Genomic DNA, 16,732 nt, shown 5'->3' on the forward strand with positions numbered 1-16,732 from the left:
AAGAATTTCTGATGTGTGTGCAGGAGAACTTTCTCGATCAATATGTCTCCAATCCAACAAGGAAGGAAGCAGTGTTGGATCTGGTTCTGTGAAATGAAGTAGGGCAAGTGGAGTGTGCTACAGTAGGAGATCATCTAACTAACAGTGACCACAGCCTAATTCGGTTCTGAGTAATTATAGAAAGAGACCAGAAAATATTGAAGGGAAAAATGCTGAACTGGGGAAGGGCTGATTTCAGTGATTTAAGAAGGGACAAGCACAGGTAGATTGGAAAAGGCAATTGCAGGGTAAAGCAGTAATGGTGCAATGGAAGGTATTCAGGGAAGAGATAGTTCAGGTACAAACTAGGCATATTCCTTTGAAGTGAAATGGTAGAGCATCCAAAGTTAATGCACCCTGGATGACAAAGGAAATAAAACGGGAAAAGGAGGCTTATGACAAATGTCAGGAGCAAGATTTAGTTAATAACCAGGAAGATTATGGAAAGTACAGGAGAGAATTAAAGTTAATACAGGAGGCAAAGAGAGATTACGAGAAAAGACTAGCAGGCAACATTAAATTGAACCCTAAAACATTTTATAAACATGTAAAGTGTAAGCTGTTAGCTAGGGAGAATGTTGGGCCTATTAAAGACCCAAAGAGAAATCTTCATAAGAGGCAGAGGACATATTAAATGAATACTTTGCATCTGTCTTCACAAAGGAAGTGGATGATGTGAAGGTTACACTAAAAATGAGGGAAGTTATGGACAGGAAAGTAATATAGTGAAGATGTACTAAAAATATTTTTTTTTAAATTCATTCTCAGGATGTGGGCGTCACTGGCAAGGCCAGCATTTATTGCCCATCTCTAATTGCCCTCGAGAAGGTGGTGGTGAGCTACCTTCTTGAACCGCCGCAGTCCATATGTTGTGTCGTAATGGTTTGAACTGAGTGGCTTACTAGGCCATTTAAGGGCAGTTGAGTCAACCGCATTGCTGTGGGTCTGGGCCAGACTGGTTAAGGGTGGCAGATTTCCTAAATTACACTAGTGAACTAGATGGGTTTTTATGACAATCCGGTAGGTACATGGTCACCATTACTGATGCTAGCTTTTTATTCCAGATTCATTTAATTAACTGAATTTAAATTCCCCAGCTGCCGTGGTGAGATTAGAACTCATGTTTCTGGATCATTAGTCCAGGCATCTGGATTACTAGTCCAGTAACATAACCACTATGCCACCATTCCCAAAAAGATTAGCATTACTAAAAGTTGGTCAGTCACCTGGTCCAGATGGAATGCATCCTAGGTTGCTGAAAGAAGCAAAGATAGAAATAGTAGAGGCATTGGTCACAATCTTTCAATCCTCATTGGATACAGGAGTAGTGCCGGAGGACTGGAGGGTTGCTAATGTTATATATACCATTATTCAAGAAAGGGGAGAGGGATAAACCAGGAAAGTACAGGTCAGTCAGCCGAACATCAGTGGTGGGGAGGTTATTGGAAGCTATTATCAGGGACAAAATAAACTTCCATTTGGAAAGGCATGGGTTAATCAAGGAGAGCCAGCATGGATTTGTTAAAGGCAAATCGTGTCTGACTAACTTGATTGAATTCTTTGATGAGGTAACAGAGAAGGTTGATCAAGGTAGTGCAGTAGATGTATACATTGAATTTCGGAAGATGAAGTGATGAGGAAAATTGTAGACTTCAGGATGACAGACAGGATGGTGAAATGGGCAGAAGCATGGCCGAGAAGTGTGAAGTGATGCATTTTGTGAGGACTAATATGGAAAGACAGTATAGTATAAATGGCACGATTTTGAAAAGTGTAGATGAGCAGAGACACCATACACACAAATCATTAAAGGTGGCAGGGGAAGTTGATAAGGTGGTTAAGAAAGCACATGGGTTACTTGGGTTTATAAATAGAGGCAAAAAGCAAAGAATATAAAAGATCATACTGGAACTTTATAAATCATCGGTTAGGCCTCCGCTGGAGGGTTGTGGACAATCCTGGACACTACACTTCAGGAAAGATGTAAAGACCTTAGAAGGGTACAGAGGAGCTTTACCGGGATGTTACCAGGGATGAGGGACTTTAGTTATGAGGAGAGGTTGGAAAAGTTAGTACTGTTCACCTTGCAACAGAGAAGGTTAAGAGGGGACCTAATAGAGGTTTTCAAGATGATGAGAGGTTTTGATCGAGTAGATAGAGGAAAAACTATTCTCTCAGGCAAGTGGATCAATAACCAGAGGCTGCAGATTCAACATCATTGGCAACAGATCTAGAGAGGAGAGTTGTTGGCATCTGGGACGCTCTACCTGAAAAGGTGGTGGAAATTTTTAAAAGGGAGTTAGACAGGTACTTGAGGATGAGGAACTTGCAGGATTACAGACAAAAAGCGGGGATGTGGGACTAAGCTCGACTGCTCTTTCAAAGAGCCAAATGGCCTCCTTCTGTGCTGTAAATTTCTATGATACTTGGAAAAGTAAAAATTTGCGGAGCCAGGGAGTAAATTGGATAGCTCTTTCAAAGAGCCGGCACAGGCAAGATGGGCCGAATAGCCTCCTTCTGTGCTGTGTGATTCTATAAGCCTGTCAATACCTCAATGAGGACTCCTCTTAATACCTTCTCTAAACTGTAGAGAATGAACTTCTCTTCAGATCGCTGATGCGCTTTTTAAAAACCTGAATGATGTTGAATGATGAGCAGGTCTATTTGTTTCTATAACCGCAGATGATTCTCTCTCAGTTTTCTTTGGAAACGTTGGGCATTCTATATTTTATTTGTCTCTTCTGCTGTTCCCCGTGTCCAGCTGCCACTCACATCCGGCCAAGTTTGTCTGTTGTTGAAGCTCGGGTTGGGTTCTCAGCTCAGCTGCCCTGCCCGGCTGAAGGACTGCCAAGACCGCAGGTGTTCTGGGAGAGAAACGGCGCACGGTTGGGAGCGACAACCAGGCCTCGCCTCACTCAGCTGGATGACCAGTCTTTACGCTTTACCTCGGTAGTGCCTAGCGATGCTGGGGAATACGTCTGTGTTGCTCACAATAATGTGGGACCAGTGCAAAGGAAGGTGGTGGAACTTAAGGTCAAAGGTTTATACAATGTCAACTTTGCATTTTTAAGACGGCTTTAATTTTGGAAGTTTGTTGTAAACACACACAGTTTATGATTGCTGTATCCAGACAATGGGGGTTGCTCCCACCCCTGCCCAGTTTTTTTAATAAACAAGCCATTGGTTTTAAGTCCAAGAAGGAAAGTTCGGCTGTGTTATAAATATATACTTGACCCCCCTACACTGTCTGTGCTGATCTTAGCCTGGATCCACCATGGGTCAGTGGGTAGCATTCACCCCTCTGAATCAGAAGGTCGTGGGTTCAGGCCCCACTCCAGAGACTTGAGCACATAATCCAGGCTGACTTTCCAGTGCAGTACTAAGGGAGCGCTGCACTGATGGAGGTGCCAGCTTTTGGATCAGACGAACTTGAAATTTATATAGCGCCTTTCATTACCTCAGGACGTCCCAAAGCCCTTCACAGCCAATCAAATACTTTTTGAAGTGTGGTCACTGTTGTAATGCAGCGGCTGATTTACTCACCGCAAATCCCACAAACAGCAATATGATAATGACCAGATAATTTGTTTCAGCGATGTTGGTTGAGGTATAAATATTGGCCAGGAGAAGTCCCCTGCTCTTCAAAATGGTGCCATGGGACCTTATCCACCTGAGAGGTAGGACGGGGCCTCGGTTTAGTGATGAGGAGCAGGAACCCTGGTCAATTTTTCTCTTCCCCAGCACAAGGACATTGAGACCAATTATAGTTTACCTACTGCTACCCCCACCTGAGATCAGTTACTTCAGTGACTGGGGATCAAACCTGGGATGTCCCTGGTCTCTTTGGCTCAACTACACTCTGGACAAACTCGCCGAGACATCACGGAAACCCAGGTTGCCAATGGTATGTGACTTATTAATTTCTTCACTGGTGTGTTTAGCCCCTGGTTCAACAGCAGTTGCCTGTATATGAACTTAAACCAATCCAGCCAGTCTAAATTTTCCTCGTGTTTATTTGTGCAATGCATTGGGATGTTTTTTGCATTAAAGACATAATGCAAATTATTGTGTTGTTATAAATCGATATGAATAAAAACCCAGAACCTACAACTGAGGTACTCGAGGGGGTGGGAAGGCACTGCTTTGATTTTGTGCTATTATCTTAATTAAAACACGTGCCCATTCCTTCAAATACTTTTATTTCGCCCTTTTGCATTTGGGTACGGCTTCATTCGGTAGGAGATCCCCTTCAGGTTAAGTCGTTTTTCCACCTCTCCCAGGAGATCACATGGTTGAGGGTGGAGTGGCGAGTATCTGTACTGTGATGCACAGGCCATTGCAATAATGTGGGACAGGCTGGATGGACCAGAGGCTCTTTTCCTGTCCATCATTGTTCATATTTTTTTTCCCCACAAGATCCTCCACTTGCACCCAGAGCTGCGATGTTATGGGTGGCAGTGTGTTGGCCGCTCTCCTCATTTACAGGACACGTTCGACAAACGCTCACTTTACCCAACTCAGGTGCCTGGGGAGCAGCATCAAGGCTGGTCTGAAACACATTATTCCTTCACAATACAGCTTTGATCTGTATCATTACAATTCCTTCAGGTGTGAACAGAGAGCTGGACAATGGCAGGAGTGAGTGACTAAACTGAAGATTTCTCCTACAGCATAATGGGAGAATTAAATATATATTTAGATGGGAGTGTTTTTTTTTACAGAAAACACGCTCTTGAACATTGCATCTCCTTTAATTGCAATTTATATATGGAAGCATTTTCTTGCATTCCTGCAATGTGGTCTAGCCCCAGGCCTTTCTCCGACTCATACCACTGCCTGCATTTAATACAAATTTGAGCAGCGTTCTATCGCACAGTTTTCTTTTGATAAATAAAAGGTAGATGATCCTGACTGTGGGTGGCAGAGTCACCTGCTGTTGAGAATTCTTTTGTCTCAGTTCTCCATGAGGTTTCCAGATGGGACAGACTTGAACAAAGCAGGATAAACAAGTTTCTCCTGCTGCTTGTGTTCCTTCTGTTAGCCTACTAGGGTAGCAATGACAACCAGCATGGAGAAGTTCTTGCTTCAGGAATGAGGTTGTCTTTGGTTACACTAGTGGCATTCCCTACCTCCTGAAGCCAAGACAGAAAGCATATACAGGAAACTTTTTTTATCCGGGACCGGCGTGGTGCCGGTTTATCAAAAAGTCCAGATTACAGAGTTATAGTTAAAAGGTACGAGAGCTCCGTACACAGCAACAAATCCAGGCTTCCCTGTTGCTTAGCAACAGCTGCAAGAACCCCAGCCACAGACCAAGCATCCCTGTTGCTTAGCAACAAGTGCCGAAACCCCCAATTACACAGCCAAGAATCAAGAAACGGCCACTAATATGAAGAAAAACTTAACTGAACCTACTCCTGAATTTTGCCAGTTAACCGAGATTTCCGGTTGTTTGGGTGCCGGTAAATCGAGAGTTTCCTGTAAAACATATGGGATTAAAAAAATAACCTAACATGTTTTGCCTTCATCCAGGAGAGCTGAAAATTACAGGACCTCCGCAGAATCTACGCGTGGCCTCAAGCGGAACGGCTGAGTTTCCATGCGTGGTGTCTGCTGCTAATGCTAATGTGCGATGGACAAGGTAAAAGGAACAGATGGACAAAGTGAAATAAACCAAAACACAGCACACCCTGACTGAGGGGAGGAGCTTTAAATATTTCGAATCCCCATTGGCCTCATGATTGGTACTAAAGTACCTCTCTTTCATTATCTACTTGCATCCTATGATGTTGGCCGTGGCGCAGTGGTAGCACTCTTGCCTCTGCATCAGAAGTTTGTGGGTTCAAGTCCCACTCCAGAGAGCATATAATATAGGCCAACAATCCCAGTTCAATACTGAGGGAGTGCTGCCGTCATTTGGATCAGATGTTCATCCAAGAGGCCAGACGGGGCCTCAGTTTAACGTAAAAGATCCCATGGCACCTGCAAAGAAGAGCAGGAGACTTCTCGCTGGTGTCCAACATTTATCCCTCGACCAACATCACAAACAGATTATCTGGTCATTAGCTCATTGCTGGTGGGAGATTACTGGGCGCAAATTGGCTGCCACATTTCTTACATTACAACAGTGACTGCACTTCGAAAGTACTTGCTTGGCTTTGGGACGTCCTGAGGTCACAAAAGGCACTACAGAAATGCAAATTTTTTCTTTCCTTCTTTCATTTACCTCCACTGTTGCAAGACATCCCTCATCAATATCTAGCACTCCATCTGACAGACTGATGTGGTATGAAGAACCATCAACTGAAGATCAAATTTATTTAGTACTCTACTGCTAGAACAGTTTGATCAATCATTCCTTCCCTCCCGCCTTCCTGCAAAAATGCAAGTGGTTTAACCAAAGTCGAAATATATTATAATGTGTAAGAATGCACCAATAAACGAAAGGGGAGATTTAAAAAAAAAATCATTTATCTTTCTAATGCAGGAATGGAATCCCTCTAAGAGCGGATGGGGAGCACATCAACATTTCACCGGATGGTACCTTGACTTTACACGACGTTCAGTTGGGAGATTCTGGTACTTACACCTGCAACGCGTATACCGGCTCTCACTCCGTCAGTGCAAGTGCCGAGCTGAGGGTCACATGTGAGTAAAACCAGAGCATGATGGTTTGAGTCACATTTTGGCCCATTTTTCAATTGAGTCGCAAAATCGGTCCCCTGCCCTTCCAGATTTTGTGAAGCAATTGTTCTAACCCTTAAATTACAGGGGCTGGGCATATTTAATGTGACTATATATAGTCTGGAGGACGAGTGCATGGAATGCATTCGAGACAGTTTCTTAGAACAATACGTCATGGAACCAACCAGAGAACAGGCTACTTTAGATCTTTTATTGTGTATTGAGACAGGGTTAATTAGTAATCTCTGGGGAAAAGTGATCACAATATAAGTACTTCACTCTCAAACCCAATGTGAAATTCTAAGTCCGAAACTAGAATCTTAAACTTAAATAAAGCCAATTACATAGGTATGAGAGGTGAGTTGGCTAAGGTAGATTGGGAAATTAGATTAAAAGGTATGATGGTAGATGAGCAGTGGCAAACATTTAAAGAAATATTCCAAAATTCTCAACAAATATACATTCCAATGAGAAATAAAAACTCCACAGGAAAAGTGATCCATCTGTGGCTAACTAAGATTAAGAGACTTATAATGTTGCGAAGAATAGTAGTAAGCCTAAGGATTGGGAGAGCTTTAGAAACCAGCAAAGGCTGACCAAAAAAATTGATAAAAAGGGAGAAAATAGAATGAGAGTAAACTATCAAGAAATATAAAAACAGATTGTAAGAGCTTCTACAAGCATGAAGAAAGGAAGAGAGGAGCAAAAGTGAGCATTGGCCGCTTAGAGGCTGAGACAGGTAAAATTATAATGGGAAATAAGGAAATGGCAGAAACTTGAAACAAATATTTTGTATCTGTCTTCACAGTAGAAGACACAAAAAGCATACCAAAAATAGTGGGGAACCAAGGGGCTAATGAGAGTGAGAAACTTAAAAGTAATTAAAATCAGTAGAGAAAAAGTACTTGAGAAACTAATGGGACTAAACGTTGACCTGATGGCCTACATCCTAGGGTTCCAAAAGAGGTGGCTGCAGAGATAGTGGATGCATTGGTTGTGATCTTCCAAAATTCCCTAGATTCTAGAATGGTCCCAGCAGATTGGAAGGTAGCAAATGTAACCCTGTTATTCAAGAAAGGAGGTAGAGAGAAAACCGGAAAATACAGGCCAGTTAGCCTGGCATCAGTTGTCAGGAAAATGCTGGAATCCATTATTAAGTAAGTGGTAACAGGGCATTTAGAAAATCAGAATATGATTAGGCAGAGTCAGCATGGTTTTATGAAAGGGGAATAGTGTTTTGCAAATTTATTAGAGTTTTTTGAGGATGTAACTAGCAGGGTAGATAAAGGGGAACCAGTGGATGTAGTATATTTGGATTTCCAAAAGGCATTCGATAAGGTGTCACATAAAACGTTGTTAGGCAAGATAAGAGCTCATAGGGTTGGGGTTAATATTAGCATGGATAGAAGATTGGTTAACAGACAGAAAACAGAGTAGGGATAAATGGGTCCTTTTCCGGTTGGCAGGCTGTAACTGGTGGGGTGCCACAAGGATCAGCGCTTGGACTTCACTTATTTACAATCTATATTAATGATTTAGATGAAGTGACCGAATGTAATGCATCCAAGTTTGCTGACGATACAAAGCTAGGTGGGAAAGAAAGCTGTGAGCTGGAAACAAATAGCCTGCAAAGGGATATAGACATGTTAAGTGAGTGGGCAATAATGTGGCGAAATGTGAGGTTATTCACTTTGGTAGGAAGAATAGAAAAACAGAATATTTTTTAAATGGTGAGAAACTATTAAATGTTGGTGTTCAGAGAGATTTAGGTGTCCTCATACAGGAAACACAGAAAGCTAGCATGCAGTTAAGGAAGGCAAATGGCATGTTGGCCTTTATTGCAAGAGGGTTGGAGTATAAGAGTAAGGAAGTCTTGCTACAATTGTACAGGGCTTTGGTGAGACAGTTTTGGTCTCCTTATCTGAGGAAGCATATACTTGCCTTAGAGGCGGTGCAACAAAGTTCACTAGATTGATTCCTGGGATGAGAGGGTCATTCTATGAGGAGATTTTGAGCCTATATTCTCTGGGGTTTAGAAGAATAAGAGGTGATCTCATTGAAGCATAGAAGATTCTGAGGGGGATTGACAAGGTAGATGCTGAGAGGTTGTTTCCCCTGGCTGGAGAGTCTAGAACTAGGGGGCATAATCCAGGATAAGGGGTCGGCCATTTAAGACTGAGATGAGGAGGGGTTTCTTCACTGAGGGTTGTGAATCTTTGGAATTATCTGCCCCAGAGGGCTGTGGATGCTGAGTCGTTGAGTATATTCAAGGCTGAGATAGATATTTTGACTCGAGGGGAATCTTCACCAGCTCAAAAAAGACAAAGCTGTAATGATCGAGTACAGACATTTTGAACTGGTTAATGCATTTTTTTTAAACAAAATGAAGTTGGTTGACTTTCAGCACTACTTCAACTTTCTCAGTACCAAGGTCCTATTACAGCTTTTGTAACTTCCTGTTCATTTTAGTCAAATCATTGAACTGGAAATTTGTGGTAAACATTAACAACCTGATTCCGCAACTCAATCCTCTTCCCCACTCCCCCCCCCCCAGGAAACCTTTCTGACATTAGCTCCCCCCACCCCCCGGAAACCTTTGACGTTAGCCCCCGCCCCAGGAAACCTTTCTGACGTGACGTTAGCTCCTCGCTCAACCCCTTTCTGATGTTAGCCTCCCCCGACAGTGACTCCCAAAACCTTTGACCTTCTCCTCCTAAAACCTTTGACATTATCTCCCGCTAACGCTGCCACGCGTCTTTGTTTTGTAATTGGCTGCATCAGATAAGACTTCTGTTAGTGAGGGATGCTCTCTCTTACTCGAGCTGGGTGGGACTGCACTCACCTAGTTCTATTCTTATCTATCTAATTGTAGCGAGAATCACCTGCAATGGCTTCTCTTCCCACTCCTGCATCGTTACCTCTGGTGTCCCCCAAGGATCTATTCTTGGCCCCCTCCTATTTCTCATCTACATGCTGCCCCTTGGCGACATCATCCATAAACACAGCGTCAGTTTCTACATGTATGCTGACGATACCCAGCTCTACCTCACCACCGCGTCTCTAAGTTGTCAGACTGCTTGTCAGACATCCAGTTCTGGATGAGCTGAAATTTTCTTCAATTAAATATTGGCAAGACCGAAGCCATTGTTTTCAGTCCCTGCCACAATCTCCATTCCCTAGCTACTGACTCCATCCCTTTAACATCTGTCTGTGGCTGAACCACACTGTTCACAACCTTAGTGTCATATTTGACCCTGAAATGAACTTCCGACCACATATCCGCAGCATAACTAAGACCGCCTATTTCCACCCTTGCCTCAGCTCATCCGCTACTGAAATCCTCATCCATGTCTTTGTTAGCTATGGAGTTGAGTACTTGAATGCACTACTGGCTGGCCTCCCACATTCTACCCTACATAAACTTGAGGTCATCCAAAACTCGGCTGCCCGTGCCCTAACTTGCACCAAGTCCCGTTCACCCCTGTGCTCGCTGGCTCCCAGTTAAGCAACGCCTCGATTTCAAAATTCTCATCCTTGTTTTCAAATCCCTCCATGGCCTCGCCCCTATCTCTGTAATCCCCCTCCCGCCTCGAGATACCTGCGCTCCTATAATTCTGCCCTCGAGCATCCCTGATTATAATCACTCAACCAGCGGTGGCCGTGCCTTCTGTTGCCTGGGCCCTAAGCTCTGGAATTCCCAGCCAAAACCTCTCTGCCTCGCTACCTCTCTTTCTTCCTTTAAGACGCTCCTTAAAACCTACCTCTTTGACCAAGCCCTAATTTCTCCTTATGTGGCTCGGTGTCATTTTTTCTTATACTTGTGAAGCGCCTTGGGACGTTTTACTATGTTAAAGGTGCTATATAAATACAAGTAGTTGTTGTTACTCAGGAATGTGCCCATTTCGGTCTCTACTTCATTTCTATTTATTGGTCGATAGTTCGCTATATCTTTTATTTTCTCGGAATTTGGAGTTTGCATTAAATGCCGGAAAACTTTTCTTGTAACCAGCTGTGTATGTGATGTCATTAACTTCAGATGGACAAGTCTGCTTCATTGAACCGGATTGGTTTTAAAATAATTTTTTTAAAGTCTCACTTTGCAAAGGGAAATAGATGGAGAAACATGAGGATTGCAGGGCCAACAAAAAGTTTGGTTAAGAAGATGGATTTCGAGAAGGACTGATAGGGGTCATAGAGGGAGATTGGGACAAGACTGAGCGGTGAATTGAAGATTAGGGCATAGAGTTTAAAGGTAACTAATTGGGGAAACAGGGAAACTCTAGGTTAGCAAGGAGGGAGGCTGATGCGCAAGTAGGTTGAGTATATGAGCAGCTGCATCTTGGACAAGTTGGAGGATTGGAATCCAGATCTGACCAAATCATGGATAAGGGTTTTACTGGTGGAGGGCCTGAGCACCAGTTGGTGGTGGGTAATGTTATGTTGGGTAAAGAGTAATGGTAGTGGTGAATAGGACGTGGACTTTGAGGTTCGGCTTAGGGTTGAACAGGATGCCAAGGTTTTACAGTGGGGGGGGGGGGGGGGGTAGGGTGGAGAATGAAATCTGTGGCAAGGGAGTGGTGTTTATGGCAGAGGTTGAAAATGACAACTTTGGTCTTCCTGATATGGTTGAAGATGGAGGAGAGCTGGCTATCATCGCAATGCCTGAGGATCACATTGCTGAGGGCAGTTCCAAGATTGACTCGCTATTATATGGCCCAGCCTTTAAACTAATAATGTAATGGCGTAGCTGGTTAAGGGAGGACGCTGAGGCATCATGTTTGTGCTCAACCAACTGATCGCATCTGGGGTTTCAGCAATGCTCTAATTAGCCTCAGTCTCCCAGAGGGGAAAGGAAGAGAAAATCAGCCATGGTACATGCTACAGGAAACTTTGTGCTATCCGGCACCCACGGGACCGAGCTACTGCCGTTGCCTCAAAACTTCCGGATAGACCAGCGTCAATGTTATCAGATAGGAGCTTTTCATCTCCGTATCTGACAACAAAGACTGTTGCTTAGCAACAGCTTGTCAGCACTTGGCCCGTGGCTTGGAAGCGTCTCTGAAGCTGTTGCTAAGATACAGAGACGCTTTCTAGAGCCTGCCGTATCTGACCACAAACACTGTTGCTCAGCAACAGCTTGTAAACACTCAGCCCAGTAGCTTGGAAGCGTCTCTGAAGCTGTTGCTAAGCTACAAAGACGCTTTCCAGAGCCTGCCTGTGAAAAGAAAAAAAACCTAACCAAAATGGCTGCTGATTTCTGCCGTTATATCGAAGTTGCCGGACATTCAACCTCCGGATAGCACAAAGTTTCCTGTATGTTGATATAGTGACCTCTGCTGGGAAATACCTGTATTGCCAGTGAATACAGGCTCATACCATTCATGGCCAAATAGCCTGGTGCCACTCAAAGGTGAGTAAACTGACTACTGTATAAAACGGGAGCAAACAAGATTTGAATCAAATGCAAATGGAGTTGTTGGTAAAGAAAACTGCACAGTTGCACAGGTTCTGCTCCTGTCCTTTGCACTTGTTATTTTATGGATTACAGAAGTGGGCCTTTCAGACTGGTATACTGTATATGTAATTGCTGTAACAAAGTCAAGAACTCTAGTTGTACATTCTGCTCAGCATTAATTAGATGCAGTAAATTTTCACCAAGAAAGCCATTGTAGGGTCTTTATGCATGTTGAAAATAAATAGTTGACATAACCGTGTGCAAATAGCTAAGTTGCAACTAAAAAACACTAAAGGAACAGGTTATCTATTTTGATGTCTTAAACAGACATTTTAATCCCCAGCTAAAACAACCCAGGATTCCCATTACTTTCAAATTTTATATCCAGTTTTCCCACTTAAAGATGAGAACCATCACTATATTCTTGGTTTAGACAACACATGGCTGGGGGGGGGGGGGTGAGGAAGCATGGGGGCAATCCTATTCGGTGATTCGCACCTCCCCCCACCCCAAAGCTGCTATTTAACTTTACTACATATACAATCCATGCCGTTCTCGATCATGGAATTGATAATGAACAAGAAGCTAGTTCCTGTAAGTTGGTACACAAAGTTGTGAAATAGAGCCTCTAACATTGTCGTATGAAAAGAATACTCAATTTTTGTTACATTTAAAGTATTTTCACATGATAATTTTTTCAGCCACGGAACCAGTGGTACAACCTACAGCCCATGATTCGTTGTGTGTGGATCTGCCAGAACTGGCTAATTGTGATCTAATAGTACAAGCCAATCTCTGCTCCAATCAGTACTACTCCAGCTTTTGCTGTTCAAGTTGCTCCAAGCACTGGTCACATAACCAGCATCTACAGCAGCAGGGATAATGGTGCCGTGCACGGGGAGCTGTGGGACTCAGGTGATGGGTAGAATTTCTGTTACTCTTCTTGTTGCTTAAGGTGGTGATTAATGGATGTTTGCAGGCAATATATTACATGTAAAGTTGGGAGGAAATCAGATTGGTGATACAGCTAGTCTCACAATGGTCAGCCAAAACACTGAAGGAAAGCAAAAAACAAATTTATATTTATTAGTCATAGAGTTATACAGCACAGAAAGAGGCCCATCGTGTCCACACCGGCCATCAAGCCCTATCTATTCCAATCCCATTTTCCAGCACTTGGTCCGTAGCCTTGTATGCTATGGCGTTTCAAATGCTCATCTAAATGCTTCTTGAATGTTGTGAGGGTTCCTGCCTCTACCACCCTTTCAGGCAGTGAGTTCCAGATTCCAACCACCCTCTGGGTGAAAAAGTTTTTCCTCACATCCCCTCTAAACCTCCTGCCCCTTATCTTTAAACTATGACCCTGGTTATTGACCTCTCTACTAAGGGGAAAAGTTCCTTTCTATCTACCCTATCTATGCCCTTCATAATTTTGTACACCTCAATCAGGTCCCCCCTCAGCCTTCTCTGCTCTAAGGAAAACAACCCCAGCCTGTCCAGTCTCTCTTCATAGCTGAAGCGCTCCATCCCAGGTAACATCCTAGTGAATCCCCTCTCCAATGCAATCACATCCTTCCTATAGTGTGGCGAACAGAACTGCACACAGTATTCCAGCTGTGGCCTAACTAGCGTTTTGTACAGCTCCATCATAACCTCCCTGTTCTTATATTCTATGCCTCAGCTAATGAAGGCAAGTATCCCATATGCCTTTTTAACCACCTTATCCACCTGTTCTGCTGCCTTCAGGGATCTATGTACATGCACACCAAGGTCCCTCTGTCCTTCCTAGGGTCCTACCATTCATTGTGTATTCCCTTGCCTTGTTAGTCCTCCCAAAATGCATCACCTCACACTTTTCAGGGTTAAATTCCATTTGTCACTGTTCTGCCCATTTGACCAACCCGTCTATGTCGTCCTGTAGCCTGAGGCTTCCTTCCTCGCTATTTACCACTCCACCAAATTTCGTGTCATCTGCAAACTTACTGATCATACCTCCTACATTCATATCTAAATCATTAATGTACACTACAACTAGCAAAGGACCCAGCACCAATCCCTGCGGTACACCACTGGACACAGGCTTCCAGTCACAAAAACAACCTTCGACCATCACCCTCTGACCCCTGCCACTAAGCCAATTTTGGATCCAATGTGCGAAATTGCCCTGGATCCCATGGGCTCTTACCTTCTTGACCAGTCTCCCATGTGGGACTTTGTCAAAAGCCATGGAAGTCCATGTAGACTACATCAACAGCTCGACCTCATCCACACACCTAGTCACCCCCTCAAAAAATTCAATCAAATTGGTTAGACATGATCTCCCCCTGACAAAGCCATGCTGACCATCCTTGATTAATCCTTGCCTCTCCAAGTGGAGACTAATTCTGTCCCTCAGGAATGTTTCCAATAATTTCCCTACCACTGATGTTAGGCTCACTGGCCTGTAATTCCCTGGTTTATCCCTACTACCCTTCATGAATAATGGTACTACGTTAGCTGTTCTCCGGTCCTCTGGCACCTCCTTGTGGCCAGAGAGGTTCTGAAAATTTGTGTCAGAGCCCCTGCAATCTCCTCCCTTGCCTCACAGCAGCCTGGGATACATCTCGTCAGGGCCTGGAAATTTATCCATTTTTAAGCCTGCTAAAACCGCTAGTACCTCCTCCCTCTCAATACTAATTTGTTCAAGTATATCACAATCCCCCTGCCTGATTTCTATGCCTACATCGTCCTTCTCCATAGTGAACACAGATGCAAAATATTCATTTAAAACTTCACCTACATCTTCCGGCTCTACACACAGATTGCCATTGTGGTCCCTAATGGGCCCTACTCTTTCCCTGGTTATCCTCTTGCCCTTAATATACTTATAAAACACCTTGGGATGTTCCTTTATTTTGCCTGCCAGTGTTTTTTCATGCCCCCTCTTCACTCTCCTAATTTCTTTAAGTACCCCCCTGCACTTTCTATACTCCTCTAGGGCTTCCACTGTTTTTAGTCCTTTGTGTCTGCCAAAAGCCTCCCTTTTTTTCCTAATCCATTCTTGTATATCCCTCGACATCCAAGGTTCCCTGGGTTTGTTGGTCCCACCCTTGACCTTTACGGGAACATGTTGGCGCTGTACTCTCTCTATTTCCTTTCTGAAAGACTCCCACTGCTCTGATGTGGATTTTCCTACAAGTAACTGATCCCAGTCCACTTTGGCCAAATCTTGCCTCATCATATTAAAATTGGCCTTCCCCCAATTTAGAACCTTTAGTTCCGATCCATCTTTGTCCTTTTCCATGACTACCTTAAATCTCACCGAATTATGGTCACTGTCACTAAAATGCTCTCCTACTAACACTTCTACCACTTGCCCGGCTACATTCCCTAGAATTAGGTCCAGTACCGCTCCCTCTCTTGTAGGACTTTCTACATGCTGGCTCAAAAAGCTCTCCTGGATGCACTGTAAGAATTCTGCACCCTCTAAGCCTTTCACACTCTGACAATCCCAGTTAATATTGGGGAAGTTGAAATCCCCTATTATTACTCTATTATTTCTACACTTGAGATTTGCCTACATATCTGTTCCTCTATCTCCCCCTGACTGTTTGGGGGCCTATAGTATACTCCCAGCCAAGTGCTTGCCCCCTTTTTGTTTTTAAGTTCTACCCACATGGCCTCATTAGAGGAACCTGCTAAGATATCATCCCTCCTTACAGCAGTAATTGATTCCTTGATTAATATTGCAACACCCTCCTCTGTCTCGCCTGAAGATTCTATACCCCGGAATATTGAGCTGCCAGTCCTGCCCCTCCCTCAACCATGTCTCTGTGATAGCAACAATATCCTACTCCCATGTGTTCATCAACACCTTCAATTCATCTGCCTTACTCGCAAGACTCCTTGTATTAAAATAAATGCCATCCAGCCTTGCCATACTCCCTGGTGCCGTTACATATTTTCTCTGCCGTCCAGGCTGACTTGTTTTTTCCTCTATATTTGGCTGTGCATCACCCCCTACTATAGCTCCACTCCGTATCCCCCCCCCTGCCAACAGTACTAGCAAACCTCCCCAATTGTTAGCAATTGGGGTCCATTTATAACATGTGGTAAATTAGAGCCCCCTCATTAAAACACCCTGTGCTCAATTTAATAATCAAAACCTCTAGTATCCCAACTAGGAGCACAATGGGCGGAAAAAATTAAATTGATCCAAGATTTCTAACACTACATTTTTTCTCACTCCCCTCCCCTGCCTTGTGCTTAAAGAATCTGTGAATTCAGCTACTTTGTTGGTTTCTGTTACTCCATTATGCCTTGTACTAGATAGTCAAAATGAGTTGTGGTTTGGAAAGATTCTCAGCTTTTTTTCCTCACTTGTCCCGAGTCGCCTGTACCCTGGAATTAGCCAAAATGGCAACCAAAAGTACATGAAAATCTTACCAGCCCAGGGCCGAACCCTCACTCAATTTCTTTGGCTGAATCTATTTTTAGCAGAAGAATCTTTGAAGTCGGAAATTGTGTAGAGTTCGAAGAACCCAATTGCTTCAAACTTTTTTTAAACACAGTAGA

The 16,732-nt window shown here is 43.6% G+C and overlaps 1 protein-coding gene across 1 annotated transcript in view; it reads left to right on the plus strand.

Moving 5' to 3' along the window:
• paplna (papilin a, proteoglycan-like sulfated glycoprotein) overlaps nt 1-16,732 on the plus strand; it is a 216,004-nt gene that overhangs the window by 194,258 nt on the left and 5,014 nt on the right. Inside the window, exons 21-25 of the mRNA XM_086002352.1 lie at nt 493-586; nt 2,722-3,079; nt 5,572-5,680; nt 6,527-6,687; nt 12,880-13,093. Coding sequence (XP_085858478.1) covers nt 493-586; nt 2,722-3,079; nt 5,572-5,680; nt 6,527-6,687; nt 12,880-13,061 — 904 coding nt within the window. The 3' untranslated portion in view covers nt 13,062-13,093. The remainder of the gene's footprint in view (nt 1-492; nt 587-2,721; nt 3,080-5,571; nt 5,681-6,526; nt 6,688-12,879; nt 13,094-16,732) is intronic.

Source organism: Somniosus microcephalus, chromosome 12 (assembly GCF_052327205.1).
Source record: "Somniosus microcephalus isolate GS21.2 chromosome 12, FLI_Smic_1.0, whole genome shotgun sequence".
NCBI lineage: Eukaryota > Metazoa > Chordata > Chondrichthyes > Squaliformes > Somniosidae > Somniosus > Somniosus microcephalus.